The 20,904-nt window shown below is 35.3% G+C and overlaps 1 protein-coding gene across 2 annotated transcripts in view; it reads left to right on the forward strand.

Moving 5' to 3' along the window:
- LOC150107013 (DDB1- and CUL4-associated factor 8-like) overlaps positions 1–20,904 on the forward strand; it is a 263,903-nt gene that overhangs the window by 46,147 nt on the left and 196,852 nt on the right. For both annotated transcript variants that reach the window (XM_090393388.1, XM_090393389.1), the window contains exon 2: positions 1,931–2,957. In XM_090393388.1, coding sequence (XP_090249514.1) covers positions 1,931–2,957 — 1,027 coding nt within the window. The remainder of the gene's footprint in view (positions 1–1,930; positions 2,958–20,904) is intronic.

The raw sequence follows: 20,904 nt of genomic DNA on the forward strand, positions 1-20,904 counted from the left end.
CCATCCCATTGTCACTGCTAATTCACAAGTTTCCCTGTTTATTCACAGCTAACCTCTTTATCCAGAGGCTATACCCTTATCCTGGGGATGGGAGCTATGCCCTAAATATACCAAGAATTTGTCTGTAAGGATAGGAAAATAAGAATCCCATTGTGGATACAAGAAATTAAAGAAACAGTTCTGGAAAAGAATGAAGCATACCAAAAGTTCCTAGTGAATAAGTTGGCAGATCCCCTAAAAGAATACAGAGAAAAATGTAAGAGCAAAACTATGTGTAATAGTAGCCAAACAAAATCATGGGAAGATTTTAGTAAGAATATAGAAACTAAATATCAGTAAGGTGGGAAAATGTCCTGGAGGCTATTGAAAAAACTTAGGAAAGAGTACTGTAAAAGAAATCAAAAAATAATAAAAGTGACATGAAAGGTCACTGAAGATAAGGATATCCTAGATGTCTGGAGTAATTACTTTGAAAGACTGTTAAAAGAAACAAGCAGTGACAGAACCATACTAGAATATTTTCAAGAGGAATGCAAAGAGAAGTGCATATCAATAATTGAGGTAGAAAAAGCTATCAAAACCTTAAATACAGAATGGCAGTTGGAATAGATGATATTTGAGCAGAAATGCATAAGTATGGAGCTATAAATTTTTTGCATTGGCTACAGTTTATAATTCAGAGGGCCTGGTCAGAAGGTCAAATTCCAGATGATTGGAGTTGAGCTCTAATAGTTCCCATCTATAAAAAAAAAAAAAAAAAAAAAAAGGGAATAAAACTTAATATGAGAATTAGAGTTATTTCTCTACTTAAGTGTTCCTGGTAAGATTTATGCAAGCATACTCAAAAAGGAGCTGAGAATGATTGTCGAAGGGAAACTTGGAGAACAAATTGGGTTCAGACCAAATAGAGGTTGTCATGATCGTATTTTCACTTTACAACAAATAGTTGAGAAATCATGAGAATTTGACAAGGATCTCTACTTAAGTTTTGTAGATTTGGAAAAGGTATATAACATGGTGCACAGAGGAAAAACTTTTCAAAACACTGCAATTATATGGGATTAAATAGAACATTATATACAGAGCACATAGTCTATATTAGAACATTAGCAATCCCAGCATGCAAATTGGGACACTTGCCCATGCTGCAACTTAGTGGGGCAGGGAAAATGAAAGAATAAGAATTATATGCTGAATGTAAACAAAAATAAAAATATGTGAAATGATAATTCTTGGTTAAAGTCAGCAAATCTACTGTAAAAAATAATAATGGAAATAACTATTCTGTGGGTAGATTTAGCAGCCAAAAATAAAATGCAGACTTTGTCACAGAGTATATTTTTGTATTCATATTTAAATTAGAATTAGGAAATAAAATTTTAAGTTATTTCTTAAATATTTTTCTTTTGCTTGAACTATAAAACATTTGGGTTTTTAAAAAATAGTTAAATTTTTGAAACTTCGATAGTTGGCAAAAGTTGAGTGCGCACCCCCCCCCCCCCACATGATTTATTTGTAGATCTGACCCTGCCAATATTTAAGGCTATCATTATGTGTGTGGTGTGTGTTAGTCATCTTTATTCATTATTATAGCATTTCCCTTAATATATCTTTGGTTCATCTTGCAGATGATCATCTTTGTTACTTTAAATGAAATTAATAGTACCATCACATGGCATCTAGATGAAAGTAACATGTAATGTCATGGAGTTCTCTGACTCCTTGGTGGAATCATGTAGTAATTACAATAAATAATTTCATAAAAAATATCACCAATAATAATTGCACACTGTTTTTGCATATCTAAATGCCATGTGATCTTGTGTGGGTGTTTCCCCAGTTATTTTTGAAATTCTAAATATGAGTTCTTTCTAGTTAAAATAATGTATTTGTTTATTTATTAGTCTTTTTATTTTTATATTTTTTGTAGGGTGTGTCCAAAATTTATTTCCACCATGCAATATGGAGCATCTAACAATACAGTAGATGAAGATAAACTCAAGTCTGCCAAAGATATATTAGAAGCCATGGATATTGATCCTCCAAATGGTACTTCTGCTGTCAGTGTGGACAATCATTCTTTAAATTCTACAGTAGAAATTCCAGATTTGTCTAATATCTCAGAGACTTCTTCTGAAGTAACAAATAAACAGTCTCCAAGTTCTAGGAGGAAAATGAAAAAAGATGATAGTGGAATAAGTATTGAAAAATCACATGAAGAAGGAAGTTCTTCTGATGAAGGTGCCACTACACAAGATACAGAATCAAAAGTTAGTCACATTAAGGAAAGTTGCATTCAGGCACTGGAAATGAAAAATGATAATGCTAGTGGACTAAACAGCCCAGATTCTGGACATCAGGATTGTTCTTATAGTCTGCCTGAACTACCTGATGTAAGTAGTGGGGTTGAAACATTGCTTGAAGCAGCTGCTGAAATTAACAAAGAAGATACTATCCAGAGTGATACAAACAATACAAATAACACAACACTTGATAAAAAGAAGAAAACCAAAGTACCCCTTGATGATAAAGTTAAAAATTCTACAGATCGGGATATCTCAGAAACTGATGACGATGAGTCAGTTAAGAGTGATGACACTTGTCGTATGAGTAGTACTGATGATGAAAAAAATTATGATCCCACTCCAAATATCCCAAGACCAAAACATAAGTGGTTCCTCTGTCAAGAAGTAATTGGACGCCAATATGGTACCTCAAGTCGATATGCACAAGACTTATTTCGCCTACGATGTTGTGGAAGCCTTCATATGGTAGAGCGATTAGAATTAATGTATAAAATGAAGAAACATGATGGTTGTGTGAATACTTTGCATTTCAATAGCAATGGAACAAGATTAGCTAGTGGTTCTGATGATTTGGATATTGTTATATGGGATTGGACTATATCAGAGCCAGTGTTAGAATATAATAGTGGCCATAGAAGTAATGTTTTTCAGGTATGTACAAATGCATATACATGGATAGTTCAAATGTAAAATACATACTTAATTAAACCAAACTTGCTTAAACTGATGTTTGCTGCATAACTTTTTAGCCTCTTTATTCTGCATATATAATGTTTCCAAACTTTACCCTGAAAGACATTCTTAAAAGTGAACAAGTATATACAGTAGTGTTTATGTGCACACATGTGCTCATGTGTGTGTCGATTATCTTACAAACTTTTTCTTTTGTAGCACCCATTTTAGGTTATCCTGGACTGTGTGTGTGTGCGCCACACACACACACACACATTCCTATATATTTTCAAGTTCTTTTTAATGATTTCTTTCTTTGTTAATTTTAGAATAAAACTCCATTTATCATGTTACCTCAAATTGTGAATCCAAATTTCTAGATGTTTTTTTATTTTTAACAGCTAACACATAAAATTTGTGGAATTTTCTGGCAACATGTTAAAGTTAAAAATTGGGAAAAAATCTTCATTTATCAATATCAAATAAAATAATTGCAGGTTTGTAATATGGAAAGAGGGAGACTGTTCTAAATAGAATTAGTGACTGAAGAACAAAAGCTAGTTTTCAGTATTGAAATTGGATGATGACTAGTGGATTATGCATATTTTGTTATTTTTATATTTTGTAACATTAAAAAAAGCACAGGTATCAGATATCATAAACTGAAGTTAATTAATTTTGCTTCACACCTGCTTCTTAAGCATCAATTTAATAGTTGCAAAACAGACTAAATATGTACTGTAAAACATTCAAATTATATTTAATGAAGTTTTGTATAATAGAGCAGTCTCTCAGAAAAGAAAAGTGACCACTGACATCCCTCATGATTGTTTTCTTGGGTCCCTACTGTTTAACTTATTTATAAATGATATTTCATCTCGATTGACTGGACATCTTCAAATGTATGCTGATGATGCAAGGATAGATAGAATTATCAGGAGTATTGCTTGTGTTAATTTTCTACAGGAAGATTTGAATAGATTTTATCTTGGACAGATGAGTGGGGGGGGGTGTAGTTTTCATATTAATAAATATAAGGTGTTACACTGAGGTGCAGAGATATAAGGCCACATATTGTACTGGTGGAACTGTTCGTTAGGAAGTGGATGAGATTCAGGAACTTGGGTAGACAATGGGCTAAAGTCCAACAGCTGATTGCAAGTGTTGTTAAGACTGCATATCGTCTTGCTGCTATGATAAAAAGTGCATTCACATGTAGGGATAAAGAGGTGGTGGTGTCTATATACGAGGTGTGGCTATTAAATAACAACACAAGGTGCACTGTGAATCATGTACTTGTGAATATAAGCATTGTTCGCTGTCACTTGTAGTTAGTCTGTAGGCAGTTATAAAAGAAACACGTGAAGTTGCTTTGCCAGAATAATATCTAACGTTAAACTCGAGCAGTGCATTAATCTCAAATTCCTTGTGAAATTGAAGAAATTGCTGACCGAGTGTTAGAAACTGTTGCAGGAGGTGTATGGTGATAATGTAATGTCACGTGCACAAATGTTTGAATGGCACAAACGCTTTGCTGAAGGTTGAGAAAACGTTGAAGATCACGAATGACTGGGTCGCCCTGTCACGGCAGGAACTGAACAAAGCATTGCAAAAATTAATGAAATTGTTTGCAACTATCGCCAATTAAGCATTCAGATGATAGCAGACATGGTGCACATTGATAAGGAGACTGTACGACAAATTTTGCATAGGAAAATGAACACGAACAAAGTCTGCTCCAAAATGGTTCCCAAAAACTTTTGTCAGGAGGAGGAAGACATCTGGAAACAGATTTGCACTGACATCATGGAATGGCTGACAGCAGAGCCAGACTTGCAGGAGAAGATCATCACATGATGAGACATGGATTTTCCAGTACAATTCAGAAATAAAGAGACGATCTTTGCACTGGAAAACTCCCACATCACTGAGAATGGTAAAAGCAAGTCAAAACTGAAGGCAATGCTGATCGTTTTTTTATTTATTTTTTATTTATTTATTTTTATTTTATTTTTAATATATATATATATATATATATATATATATCAGTGGCGTGGTAATGGTTGAATGGGTACCAGAGGGTCAGACAGTTAACCAACATTACTACCTTTAGGTTTTGGCCAAGCTGAGAGAACGAGCGAGGAAGAAGAGACCAGATCTGTGGAAGAACAATGCTTGGATTCTCCATCAAAACAACGTACCAGTGCACTGTCTGTAAAGCAGTATCTAGCTGATAAGAAGATCCCAGTGTTGGACTCGCCGGACTTAGCTCCATGCAACTTTTACCTTTTTTGAAAGTTGAAATCCGCATTGAAGGGCACCCATTTTCAGTCAGTGGATGAGGTAAAGGAGAAAACGGCAGCACTACTAAAGCAGATAACACCTGATGTTGCAGTACTGCTTCCAACAATGGAAAATTCGTATGCAACGGTGTATAGAATAGAGGAGGAGAGTATGTTGAAGGGGATAACAATTAAGTTGTAACAATTGTAATAATAAACTACATTTTTGCAACCCAGTTTCGTTATTTAATAGCCACACCTCATATAAGGCATTTGTCCGACCACACATAGACTGTTGTGCTCAGATTTGATTGCCTAGTTTTCATTGTGATATGGAAACCTAGAGAGGATCTAGAGATGAATGACCAAAGTGATATCAGCACTCTGGAATGTTGGTTATGAAGAACATTTGAGGGAATGTGGATTACAGAGTTTGGTGGATAAGAGAAAAAGAGGAAATATGATAGATACCTTCAAGTTTGTTAAAGGATTATACCAGATTAATACAGAAGGAATTATAAAAAAGAGTGAATGGGAGGAACAAGGGGTGCTCCCTCCGAGTTGTATAAAGATGTGGTGAAAAAGGGTGTGAGGAGTATGTATTTTTTATGTGGAGAGTTATTGATGAGTAGAATGCATTGCTGGAGTGCATTGTAAATGCAGGGAGTGTAAATAATTTCAAATTTCATTCTGATAGACATGTTGCTACTTGAGTGGGCCTCCCACAATGAGTCTATTGACTCCATGGAGCTTACCAAAATAATATCTGACAAAATGTAGGACTATCCTAGCCAACTCCTTTTGTGGATTTGGATGATCAAGTTAGGTCTTCGTATTTTGAGTTATTTCACATAGTTATGCATTTGAAATTTCTCAGTTTAAGTTCTGTAGCCAGCTTAAAAATATATTCAGATTTGTATAGACTTAAATGTAAAATAGTTTTCTTCTAACTAATTGTTGTATTGGAATTATTCTTTGGCTCACTTGGGATAAACTTCTTCCAAAGGAGCTAATTGGATAATATCGATAACCAGGATTAAAAGGGAAGTAGAGAAGATATTAAGGCATGAACAGGTTGGTTTTAGAATAGGTATCTAAAAGTTTACGTGATTTCCCCATTTGTTCTAGTACTTCTTGATTGAATGTTTTTGCTGTCCATGGAATTTTTAACATTTGTCTGTATAGACAAATGTTAAAGGCCAGATCTCAAAGGCTTCAAGTTTTTTTACCGACATTGTCTTGAAGGTCCAAGTTTCTGCACCATACAGCAGTACAGACCATACATAGCATTTAACCATGTATACTCTAAGCTATAAATTTAAATTGCAGTTACACAGTGTTGATTTTATCAGGATATTTTCTTGCCATTTCAATTCTAACTTTTATTTCCATATCTGAATTGCATTCTTCATTTAACCAGCATCTGAGATATTTAAATTTTGTCACTCTTCCTGTTTAAAGAAAGTACTGAATTAAGAATTGGTTTCTTGCTTATGACCATGAATTAGTTCTGAGAAATTCAGATTATTAAGTTGGAGAATTATAACATCCTTTGTTTTCTGTATGTTGTAAATTCCAGATATCATAATGTTAAGGCCATATTATATGGATCAGAGACGTTGAAACAGACCAAAAAAAAAAAAACAGTGAACTAAATTAAATAGTTTCAAAACAAAATGTGTGCATAAAATATTAAAAATATTTGCCCCCAGTGTATAATAAAGGAAGACATATAAGTTGACAGAGCAAAAAAAAGTATTACTGATGGAATAGAAAAATGGAAATGGATTGGACACATACTGAGAATGGACAGCAGAGAGATTCCTTGAGTGACTTTGATGGATTCCAGAGGAAAAAAGGAAAGTGAGAAGGCCTACTTCTTTGCAGAATGGCCAGCTGGCAGAGCTAGAAAGAAGCTGAACTGGTAGATCAAGACAGAAGCATTAGAAGAAATGGTTCTTTGCCTTATATGCTACGAGGCACAAAGAGGATAAGAAAGTAAGTAATACTTTGGCTGTTTTACAGATATCTTGTTTAACCTTTATAGGTTGTTACCATATTCAAAAAATTGAACATGATTGAGGTGAGTGGAGAATGTGATGTTATCAGAGCAGATATCTTTTGAGGAATTCAGATTGTTGAGTTGGAGAATTATAACATCCTTTGTTTTCTATATATATTGTGAATTCCAGTATACTGTCAGAGTGGTAAGTGACTAACTAGAATTTCCAAGTGCATATTTTAGGATGTTATGTTTAAACGTGCTGATCATGTGTTCAGTATTCCTGAGTAGTATAGTCCAAATTGTAAACCCTGTCACCCATACAGCAAAACCAGGCAGTTGTATGTTTGCAATTAACTGTATTCAGGACTTTAGTTTAATTCTTGCAAGGGTATCTATGATAGTATTTTCTATATATTTGTACATTTTTCTCCATCATGTGATCACTAATACAAGCTTTTTTTTTGGGTCAGCTTTAGCATTTAGACATATCTATAATTTCAATAAGCCTGGCTGTTCAAAGACATGTTTAAAACAGTGCTTATTTTTAAGATCTTCAGTTTAGGCAGTATCTAATTCAATTCCAGATGGTACTTATGCACTGGCATTTTGTCAAATTAAATTAATACACTGATAATGTTGGTCTGAAACTAGCAAATATAAGCAGGTTTAATATATCTCAGTTTATTTTATTTTTTTAATCATATAAGCCTAAAAATGTTTAAAATGAATGTAAAATTTTATAAAAATAAAATCCTGTTTACTGAACTTTTTTCATCACTGTAGTGGGAGTCTGCCTTCTCGCCCAGGTATATGCCTTAAGTAGGCAAATGTAGCAAAGGAATGGCAGGCTGGCTGCATTAAATTCAACTGCCTCAAACCCATACATATTATATTGTTGATAATTCTAATGATAATCGAGAAATGTTGATAATTCTACTGCATAGAGGAAGCCAACTTGCTGAATGATACATTGAGAAATTGGTTATGTGGTCAGTGAAATCCATTCACTACATGCTTACTTACTGTAAACATTTGGACATTATTATTATTATTACTGGCAACTCCAAGGAGTCCTTAGACTCATCGAGGGAGGCCCTATACATCATGTCAAGAACAACTATTCAACATCCACACGGTATCTATCATACTTTGCCTTGAACTCATTCACAGTCATTGCACCCACAACAGACTCTGGCAGCTTATTCCACTCATTCACCACTCTCCAAGTAAAAAACCTAGTTCTAACACTCTCGCTAACCACACTCTTGCCCAGTTTCCATGGATGGCCCCTAGTCCTCCCACTACCAGTCCTGTTCTGAAAAATATCCTCTGAATTAATCTTATAGAAACCTTTCAGTAATTTGAATGCCTCAATCATATCACTCCTTTTCTGCCTATCAACCAATTTCTGCAACCCACAAATCTTCAACCTATTCTCATAAGATTCATTCCATAGACCTGCTATCATCTTGGTCACTTGCCTCTGGATCCTCTCCACCAAGAAGAAACCCTGGTGCCCAGATCTGGGTACAGTAGTCAAGATGGGGTCTTATCAAGGCTCGATACAGAGGAACAATAACTTGCTCGTCTCTGCTCGTCAAAGTATTCTTCAGTAACCAAGTGATTTGATGAACTGATTTACCAATATTTCAATGTGCCCCCTAAACTTCAACTCCCTATCCACCAACACTCCCAAATCCCTGGCCTTGTCATTCTCCTGTTGCTAATCCTTTCACCCCAAAATGCATAAATGCATAACCCTACACTTTGCCACATTAAATTGACATCGGTTCTCCTTAGCCAAGTCCTCCAATCTATCCAAATCAACCTGCAAAATTTTGACATCATGTGCATTCACTATTGTTCTACCCAACTTTGCATCATCAGCAAACAAATGAACAATTCCTCTCAGATCCTTTCCTATATTGTTAATGAACAAATTAACTAGTAATGGTCCAAGAACAGAACCCTGTGGCACACCACTAGGCACTGGCTGTCTTTTGGACTCTACTCCTGAATAAATTACTCTCTGATATCTCCATCAACCACCCTCCTATCCATCTCACCAATCTTATATCCATCCTCATATGCTGCAGTTTACTGATTAGAATTCCATGTGGTATCCTGTCAAAGGCCTTAGCAAGGTCCAGCAGTATCACTGTAAACCCATTACCCTTATCCAGTTCAGCCATCACTGTGTTATAAAACGTGAGCAAGTTGCTGAGGCATGATCTACCCTTCACAAAACCATGCTGTCCCCATACAGTATCCCATTTTTATTTATCCATTCCTGTATTTTCCTTTTTACTATTTTCTCCAAGACCTTGACAACGATTCCTGATATGCTGATCGGTTCTGTAATTTTCAACAGCAGTCTTGGAATCCTCTTTATGCAGCGGAACTATTTTCTCCTCTTTCCACCCCCTCGGGACTAACCCAGACCCGAGACTCAAATTAAACAAAATGGTCAAATGCTGACAATTCTTCAGCTGCTTCACATAAGACCCGAGCTGGTATACCATCCAATCCCACAGATGTATTCACATTAAGGTTTTGTAATACAGACTCGAATACTAAAAACTGCATAGATTACTTCCTAATTCACATAACTGTAAAATCCTCTGTTTTTGAATGTCAAAACCCTTCATAGTGCCGAACTGGATTTAGATCATGAACTTTCATCTGTCAAAATCTTATTAAAATTTCAAAAAAAAAAAAAAGTTCTGTAGAGAGAGCAGAAACTTGGACCTTAAAAAAAAAGAAGCAGAGAGGAAACTGTTGGCTTTCGAAATGAAATACTTAAGGAAATTAACTCGTTGGACTGAACATGAGCCTAATGCACAAGTTCTGCTAGATTTGAATATCTTTAATTCTACAATTCTTAACACAGTTAAAAAGCATCAACTCTGTTCGTTTTGTTGCAGAATGGAACTGGACAGACTTCCTTGCCTGGTATTTGAGGACACTGTGAAGGATGTATAAGACCCAGGGAAAGATCAAGATTAATATGGAGAACTGCATTGGACTTTCAAAGCTGTTGGCATGTGAAAGAGGTTACTTTGGACAGAGAACAGTGAAGGCTCTTATCCATGAGAGATTTGATCCATCTTGAGGATAGAAAAGAAGTAGTACCAAATCATACATGTATGTTTTGTATATACGTGATGTCATATATATATATATATATATATATATACATGTATGAGTTGATGGTTGTGTTTATCACATGTTTTGAGGAAGGTATATGTGTAGGAGAGAAGATTTTGCTAAGTCAGTTTGACAGTTTTTTCTATGGTTTGTTGAGTAGATTTAAGGATATGGAGAGAGAGGAAGATTCATAAGTTAGCTGAGTTTCTTTTCCAAATAGAATAAAATTTTGAAATGATTTAAAACATGAAATTACTACTTGAATAGATAATTTTGTCAACTACATTATGCATGCAGTTAACAATTTAGTTTTGCAGAATATATTTTTTCCATGAAACATCACATTTGTCTTAGTTTGTCTTAGAACACACATTTGTCTTAGAACAAAACTGATACAGTTGAATTTTATTCTGTATAGCAAAATCAGTTATAACAAGCTACTATAAAAGTTCCATCTAAAGCCTTATATATACACAGTGCTATTCTAAAGGAAATTCACTTAGTAAACTATCTGCTATAACAAACTATTCTTTTGTACTTATGAGTTTTCTATAGACAGAGTTGGTTGCATCTAGAGATATTTTACCCTTAGTTTTCAAGTGACATGGGTAATTTTATATAAAAATCAAGTAATCTGATATTAAAAAAAATATGAAAAATATAACTTATTTTGTATTTTAAACAAAATATATAAGTTATTTTGCAGGCTTGCAAAATGTGGCAACTCCACATTTTTGCAGGCCTGGTTGGCTGTGTGGTTAGTTCACCCACTCTCTGACCAACAGGTGGTAAGTTTGAATCTTGCTATGGACATGGATGTTTGTGATTGACATTGGTTGAGAGATGAATTTCACCTGGTGGCACCCACCAGGTGAAATTAGGCAGGGTTTTCAGACTATGTAAAAAATAAAATTAAAAATATTAAAAAATATATAAAATTGATAAAAATAATATCCTTAGTTCATCCACGGACTAAATACGATATTATATAAGCATCGTATACAAAATGTATGATAGTTTTTGCAAGTATCAAGTAAAATTGTTTGTGTAAATTGTTTGTAAAATTGTTCTCGTGGGTAAGAGAGACATAAACATTAAAAAAAAAAAACCTTAACCCACAATACAAACTATACATTTGCAAATAACCTTTTGTAGGTGGGAGCAACATAAGAAAAACAATGGTAGATAGTAAAACCTATAATGCAACAGTGTTAGTGTGTTGGACAAGTAGTTAAGAAGGAAAAAGAAATCTGATGTGTTTCTTCCAGAATTAGTGGATATAGATCCCAAAAAACTGTTCCAGAGAATAGGTGGATGGAATAAAAGAGGGATGCGAGATTGTTTATTCAGCAACTTTGTAACTAAACTGTGATTAAATATTCAACTGCTCATCTTTTCTTTACAAGCTTAAAAGTGGAGGAATGATGATTGATAGTTCAATAAAACAACCTCCATGAAAATACCTATAGTATAGACTTAAGGCAAAAATAGAATGTCATGTCTATGAGAAAGTGATAAGAATGCATCTGTCGGGGAGGGTAAAAGCAGGTTGCCCCATTCTTATAGCATCAGGATTTTGGTTCGAGGACACATTGTGGTTGGTCGGTGAATTAGCGCTCCTGTAAAATTGGTGATTTTTGTTTGTTTTTTGTGTTTTTTATTTAGGAAATTAGTGTTTTATAATATATTAGTATAGATTTTAGTGTATTTATTATTTTATAACATATTTTTATTAAGATATTTCAAAAATAAATATAAGTTTAAAATCGGGCCAAAAACACACAAGAAAAGTAATGCTGAAACACCGCAGGCAAGAACAAAAAAGACTAGCCCCGCTAAATGAGGTTATTGTTGGAGTTGTGGAGGAGAGTAATGAAAAGAATTAACCTCCAAAAATAGAAAAATTGAAGTAGATCATCAGAGAAATAACACAGGAATTACAAAAAGTCGAGAGGCGTTTAAATGAGCATAGGGAAAAAATGAAAATTCAGCTGAAAAATAAGAAACAACAAAGCACGGAAATAGGTAAGTCAGGAAGTAACAGAAATCAGGTAAGTGAAATTATTAGTAAAAAAGAAAGAAGTTATTTGGTATGGAGATTCTATAATAAAACATGCTATTGATGAACGAGTTATAACCTCGAGTTTTCCCACGTCAAAAATTAAGAATATAAAGGAAGCAATTAAGAAACAGAAAAGTAAATGAGATTGTAATTGTAGTAGGTACTAATGACTTCACTAGCGATAAGTTCAGTATGAGAGAGGACATGAAAGGTTTGCTGGAAGAGGCGAGATTCAATGCAAAGGTTTTCTAGAAGGAAAGGAGGTGAGTTTTTGGATGTATGGAATGAGTTTGAGGGTAGATTGGATTTGTATAAGAGGGACGGCCTATACCTGAATGCGTTTGGTATCAGGAGTCTAGAAAAACTAATAACTGGTACGAGATCTAATACAGAGGGTCAAGGAAACTAAATTATAAAGGGAGGAATGGTGAGAATGTGAGTGTAAGAGCGACAATGTTATATAACTGTGTTTATGATGGGAATGGGCTTTGTTGTGGAAATGTTGATGAAGAGAGAACAATTTTGACCTTGCGTTCGTTCAATTTTGACCCATGAAATGTGTGCAAACACATTTGATGATTCCGAACTGGACACATCGAATGCCTTCTCTAGTGCTTTATACATGTAGACATGTATAAGGCAGTAGAGAAGAATAGAGATCTGCAGGTTGCCCAACGGTGTCATGCAGACTGCAGACAAGAGTATAGAAAAGAATATGTAAGTAGATTATTATGTCTGTGCATGAATACTAGGATTATCAGAAACAAAGGGGTAGAGTTTTGTTGCCTTAGTGAATATGTTGGGACCTCAGATTGTAGGCATAGTGAGACCTGGCTATCAGAATCAGATATTCTAACTGGTATCAAGTGTAAAGGGTATACTATTTTTAGGAAGGATAGGAGAGGAGGGAGCGGGCTGCTAATGATATCAGATGACTTGAATCCAGTTAGAGTTGAGACCTATGATTGTAGTACTACTACTACTAACAGTATTTCATGTGGCAGTTAGTTTCAAGCCATCTGGTGTAAGGTGGAATCTAACAAGATGGCTTCAAACTAACTGCCACATGAAATACTGCTAACAAAATGGGCACTCATTAGTTGAACAACCTATTCTGCATTAGTAACGTTCATGCCATCGGCATTTAGAAGTTATTCCTTGCAATATCAATAGAATTCTTGTGGGTTGTCTTTAGCACGCAGAACCAGTTTCTTTTCAGACTTTGCTTTCCGTACAACACTTGTGACTATTCTAGCCCGCTGCTTATAGTTTTCATAACATACATCATCCTCATGTACACGGTAGCCCTTCCACATCATCCTTTTCTTATGAATCTCTTGATTAATAAGATTACACATCCATTTGACTCGTACCCTATTTATTCTTCGAACTCTCGGGACAGACTCAGATATCGCATTAGTGGTGAACAGAAACTTGAAGTCTAGGAGTCTCATTGCTAAAATTGTAAGATCATCACAATGGATTATTGCAGTAATGCAGATGACACTGACACTAACATGCAAAGAAGTTATGATTCCTTTATATAAGGCTTCAGAAGATGGAAGAAAATGGAAAAATGTAAACACTGAAGAGAGAAGAAGAAAATCCAAAGTATTAAATAATGAACTGAGAAGAGAAACTGATAAAGCAAGAGAGGAATGGTTGAAAACAGAATGTAAAGAAATTGAAGAAATGGAAAAAAGGGGACGATATGATAAAATGTTTGAAAAAGCAAAAGAAATTACAAATATTAAAAAAAGCATAAGAAATCTACCATTAGAAGATAAGCAAGGAAAACTGATTTATGATATTGAAATACAGGGTGAAAGATGGAAGGAATATGTCGAAGAACTTTATGCAAAAAATGAAAGACCAACAAAAATTGAATTGGAAGAGCAAAATGAAATCTCAACAGAAGAAAGAGGTCCTGAAATACTAAAGAGAGAAGTAGAAACAGCAATTAAGGAACTAAAAAGTGGAAAGATGGAAGGAGTGGATGGAATGCCTAGTGAAATCCTAAAACAACTAGAGAACATGGAAACTCTGCAACCTCATTTACAAAAGGAGTATGGCCTAAAGATTTCACAGAGTATTCTTATACCAATTGAAAAGAAAAGCAATCCTGCTAATTGCAGTGAATACAGAACAATAAGCATACTCTCACATACCTCCAAAGTACTGCTAAGAATATTAAATCAAAGATTGTATAATAGAGTGGAGTATTTTCTGGGGGATGATCAATTTGGATTTAGAAAAGACAGAGGAACCAGAGATGCAATTGGAGTAATGAGGACCGTATGCAAAAGGAATATAGAAGTAAATAAAGAAGTTTATATTTGTTTCATCGACCTTGAAAAAGCATTTGACATGATGAAATGGGAAAATCTGATAGAAATATTATGCAAAATAGGTTTAGATTGGAGAGACTGAAGGTTAATAGCTGAATTATATATGAACCAGACGCCATAATAAAGACAAAAGTAGGAAAAACTAAAAAATGTGTGATTGGCAGAGGTGTAAGACAGGGATGCTGCCTGTCACCGACGCTCTTCAATATATTTGCAGAAGAAATGATAAAAGAAGCATTTTATGAAGAGGAAAGAGGAATCACTATTGGAGGAAGATATTAGATTTGCAGATGATCAAGCAATATTAGCTAATACTGAAAATGAACTACAGCATCTAATGCAAAAATTTGAAAATATATGCAAGAAATATGGTATGAAAATTAACGCAAAGAAAACAAAAGTGATGAGAGTCTCCAGGAAACTAGGAGGTATCAAGGTGATGATGAATGGAGAAAGTGTAGAGCAAGTGAGACAATACAAATACCTTGGTAGTATAATACAAGAAAATGGAAAATGTGACATGGAAAATAAAAGAAAGAATTAACAAAGGAAAATATGCCTTTTATAGCAAGAAAAATTTGTTTATTAATAAAATGAATAAAAATCTAAAGAAAAGGCTTATTAAGTGCTATATTTGGAGTATGACCTTATATGGGTCAGAAACTTGTACAATTAGGAAGAAAGAAGCTAAAATGTTGGAGACATTTTAGCTTCTTTCTTCCTAATTGGTCTTCTCCATAACCACATTTTAGAAATGTGGTTATGGAGAAGAATGGAGAAAATAAAATGGACTGAAAAAATCACCAATGAAGAAGTATTACAAAGAGTTGAAGAAGAAAGGAATTTACTAATGACCATAAGAAGAAGAAAGCATAACTGGATTGGACATGTATTAAGAGGAGACAGCCTACTGAAATGAATGATAGAAGGGAAAATTGAAGGAAAGCGACCAAGAGGAAGAAGACGACTAACGATGCTTGATGATATAATGGGAACAAGAAGATATCAGGAAATGAAGGAGGAAGCAAGAGACAGAGAAAATTGGGAGAAGAGAATCTGCTGAGTTATACCATTGGACCTGTCAAGAGACAGAACACTAATGATGATGATGATGATGATATAAGGCTTCAATCAGGCCGCATATTGATTACTGTGTGAAGATTTGGTGGCCTGGTTTCCAAGCAGATAAGGATGTACTGAAGAATATTCAGAGAATATTCACAAGGTCAGTGTTAGATCTATGCTAGGAGGAGAGATTGAGGGAATGCAAATTGCAGTGCTTTGTGACTAGAAGGAGAGGTGGAGAATTTTCATAGTAGAGGGAGACAAGGACAGAACAAGGGCCATTCCTGGAAGCTGTATAATGAGAGTGTGAGAAGTGGATAATTATTGGTGTGTGGAATGAATTGCCTAAAGGTGTGTGGTGAGTGCATGAGTTTAAGACACAGTTCACTTGCTTTGCATGAGGGTACACTTCCTGCATGTGTTGTTTACCTCTATGGAGGTCTGATGTCAATAATAATAATAATATATTGAACTGAAGAAACAGTGATATTACTGTGAATAGCAAACAGTGTCAAAAGTTATTTATCTGAAATGCTGTCATTCTAGATCAAATTGAGGCAGATTAATTTGCAAAGAAAAGAAAATCCTATTTGAAAGATAGCAAAAAAGAAAGAAACAAACAAAAAAAAAAACAGTATTTGTAATTATAAGTTATCAGAGGAAAAATGGTAAGAAAAACTAATGTATAAAAAAATCTAATCCCTTAAGAAACTAGGTGAAACTAGAAATAAGGGAGGAAGAGGAAGAAGAAACAATTAAGATTGGCAGAATCCAGTGTGAGAATAAGATTATGACTAGTAAAATCTATACTGAATTGAACTCCTGAATATGTTAACTAAGTTGAAAACATCAGGAAACAGTGGAAGAAATATTTTTACTGGCTCTTAATGGGGAAATACCATATAAAGTAATTATAGTATTCGAACAAATATAGGAATAATCCAATCAATAGCAGAATATGCTTTGAATAACATGAAAACAAAGTAGTGGGTTCAATTATTATTATTATAAAAGCCTCCATGGAGTCAAAGACTCATCGTGGGAGGTCCACTGTTATACACACAGTTTATCATACTGTGCCTTAAATATATTCACTATCTCTGCACACACCACACTCTCGGGCAAAGCATTCCAATCACTCACCACTCTCCATGCAAAAAACCTGCTCCTCACTCCCTTGCTCACACCCTCCTTATACAGCTTCCAGGAATGACCTCTTGTTCTCCTACTATCCTCATCCATTCTGTGCAAAACCTCCCCGACATTAATCTGGTAATAACCTCTTAACAGCTTATATGTCTCAATCATATCCCTCTTCCTATCCACCAATTTCTGCAAATTGCATTTTGTCAATCTGTCTTCATACTCTACATTCCAGAAACCACCATAGTCAATCGCCTCTGAACTTTTTCCAACGCAATTTCATCATTTTGAAAGCCAGGTGACCAGATCTGTGCACAGTAATCCATATGTGGCCTGATCAAAACCTTATACAAAGGAACCATAACATCCTTTCTTCTACAAGTCAGTGTTCTCTGCATCATTCCCATTATCCGCTGTGTTGTCTTCACTATTTTAGTAACATGTCCCCGAAATTTTAGGTCCTTGTCTATGTCTACAATCACTCCCATATTTGCACCAATTGTGTACTTTACATCCCATCTCTGCTTCCCAAATTTCAAAACCTTACACTTTGAAACATTGAATTGACATCCCCACTTATTTACCCATTCAGCCAGTGTATTCAAGTCCTCTTGCAAAGCTACAGCATCCACACTACTCCTGATAGCTCTCCCCAACTTTACATCATCTGCAAACAACTGCACATCACCATTCAGACCTCTCCAGATATCATTTACATACAAATTAAACGGCAATGGACCCAAAACAGACCCTTGAGGTACACCACTAGTAACTTTACTCTTCTGGGATATCGCTCCTCCATAGACAACTCGCTGATACCTGTCAGACAGCCAATATCCAATCCAGCGAACCGATCTACTGTTCAGCCCCATCCGTTCCAATTTAATTACCAGCTTGTCATGTGGCAATTTATCAAACACCTTTGCAAAATCTAAATATACCACTGTATATGCAACACCCTTATCCAACGCATTTGTCACTTTATTATAAAAAGTAAGCAGGTTGCTAAAGCATGATCTTCCTTTAGTAAATCCATGCTGGCCGCCAAAGAGTATTTTTCTGTTGTCAACCCAATTCTGATTCTTATTCCTAACTAACTTCTCTAATACCTTGACCACAACTCCAGACACACAGACTGATCTATAATTCAAAGCCTTACTCTTATCACCTCCCTTACGAATTTGAACAATTTTACCCTCTTTCCACTCTTTTGGAACTTGACCCAGGGAGAGACTCATGTTGAAAAGATATACAAAAGCTGTTGTTAACTCTCTGGCGCATTCCCTCAAGACACGTGGTGAAATAGCATCAAGTCCCACAGCCTTATTTAAATCAAGTCTATTCAATTCCTCATATACCTCCTGTTCACCTTACTAACAGTTCCTCCTCCTTTCCCACTGCTTTCAAGTTCTGCATGATGCCACATTCACAAGAATGAAATACCTTTAGAAATTGCTCACTAAATATCTCAACTATATCCTCTGCAGCGGTTATCATTCCTCCGTTTTCACCAATCAATCCCATCCTACCATAATCATTCTTTCTTTTACTGGTGGCATATCAAAAAAACTCCTTAGGATTTTTTTTAGCTGCTTTAGCTAACTGCTGCTCATACTGCATTCTTGCTACCCTTATCAAGCTAGTCACCTTCCTCACCTGCTCTTTGTACTTCTCATGCAACTGGTTGTTATAAATACTCATTTTGTGTTTCTTCCATAATACCTTTTTCTTCCAGCTTGCATATCTTATCTCTTGATTCATCCATTTTACACCCACTCTATTTACCCTCTTGACCCTTGGAATACACTCTGATATTGCCTCCACCAAATAGGTCTTGAGTATGGCCCAAGCAGCATTGATATCCTTTCCATCCAGTTCCTCTTTCCAATTTATTATTGCAAGCTGTTTCTGGAGCTTTTTGTAATTACCAGTCTTATAATTCTGCATATATCCCTTTCTAACAGACGGCCTCTAATGACTGGTCACCCTGCACGTGATCACCTCGTGGTCACTCTCACCAACTGGTGGAAGATTTGACACCTCATTATAATAACATCATCTGATGAGATGATCAAATCTAGTACTCTTGATCCTCGTGTACCCTCCGTTACGTGCTGCCTAAGGTAATTATCTTTCAAAACTCCAAAAATTCATTTTATTTACCCCCAGATGCAGTCTCTTGCTTCCAGTCTATATTACCATAATTAAAGTCGCCCATAATGATAACTTGTTTCTTGCTAGCTAGGCCAATTTGCCTATACATTTCCTTCTCATTATCCTCCATATTACCAGGTCTATAGCAACACCCAACTAAATATTTCATCCTGTTTACTTCTACCTCACACCATACCACCTCAAAACCGTGATACTATTTGCACCTTGCAATTCCACCTTGGATGAGCACAACTCATCTGTTACCATTAACAGTACTCATCCTCCCTTTCTTCCCTGTCTATCTTCATGAAAAATATCATATCCATTCATCTCTATTCCTGTAAGGATATCATCGTCATCTAACCACGTCTCACTTATACCAACAATTTTGGGGCGAACAGACTCGAGCAAAGCAACAATTTCGTTCCTCTTATCAAAAGGGAAAAAAATTATTATTATTATTATCTGAGATAATAATATTATATTATTATTTCGAGATGCGTTAGCCCAGACCAGTGGTGTAGCTAGAGCCTTTGCCGCCAGGAGCGGTCCCTGAGTTTGCCGCCCCTCTCAATACACACCAAAAATACTACAAAAAGTCAAAACAATGTATAGGGAAATAAATTAAAACACTATGTTTATTTTTGAAGTAAAACTTTAATTTCAGCATTCTAAAATATTATTTTTCTTGCTTTTCTGTTAGCAAAATCATCGATGACATTGGCGAAGTCTATTTCATAGTAATGTAGGTAATTCTTAATCAATTTTATTTAGAAAAACTCCTCTCACAACTAGCAACACTTACAGCAATTGTGAGGAAAATTTGCTGTAGTATTACAATAGTTGGAACTGAGTTCTCGAGACTGTATTTTAGAATTAACTGCAGAAGTTCAAAAATGTTCAAAGTGCCACCCTGTGTGGACCTCCCCCTCTGCCCACCTCTAGCTACGCCTCTGGCCCAGACTGATTGTACTTCCATTATATCATCCTTTAATTGCAGATGTGTTTCACCAATACGTTATGATTGAAATTGTGTACAGTATATCAATATTGCTTTCCTTTAATGGTAGTGGGTTTGGTGGTCTGCTCTATTCCCACACGATCTCTTTCTGGATTTTCCTCCCCCCCCCTTTATAGTTTGCTAATTTCTTGGTAGTCTATTGAATGACATTCTGTTTACATATTGAATTGATTTTTTTCTATGATCTGTTGTTGTTGACTGTTGTTCCAACTTAATTAGAAGTAATTAAGTTGAAACACAGTTTTGCTGACTACTTATCTCCTAGTATTACCATTTTTACACACAAATGCACTCACAATGGAATGTGACATGACGATATGCCTATGGAATTGAAAATAAAAAGAAGTCAACATGTGTGAAGACAGATTGCATCCATTTATTTGAAAATGAAAGAGGTGGTCATTAAAAATAAGAAATACTTGTAGATAGTTTTTTCACTTGGTTACAAGTAAATTATACTTGCCAAGAAATTATATTGTTATTATTAGTAATAATAATAATAACTACCCAAGATCCCCATGGACTCAAAGAGTCATCTAGGAGGTCCTTTTATAACACACACAGCTCATCATACTGTGCTTTAAACACACTCAAATTCTCTGCAGGCACTGCAATCTCAGGTAAGGCATTCCAACATTCACAGATCTGCATGAAAAAAACCTGCTTCTCACTCCTCTGCTCACACCCTCTTTATACAGT

Source organism: Typopeltis vanoorti, chromosome 5 (assembly GCF_054136105.1).
Source record: "Typopeltis vanoorti isolate ZY-2024b chromosome 5, IOZ_Tvanoo_1.0, whole genome shotgun sequence".
In the NCBI taxonomy this organism is placed as follows: Eukaryota; Metazoa; Arthropoda; class Arachnida; order Uropygi; family Thelyphonidae; genus Typopeltis; species Typopeltis vanoorti.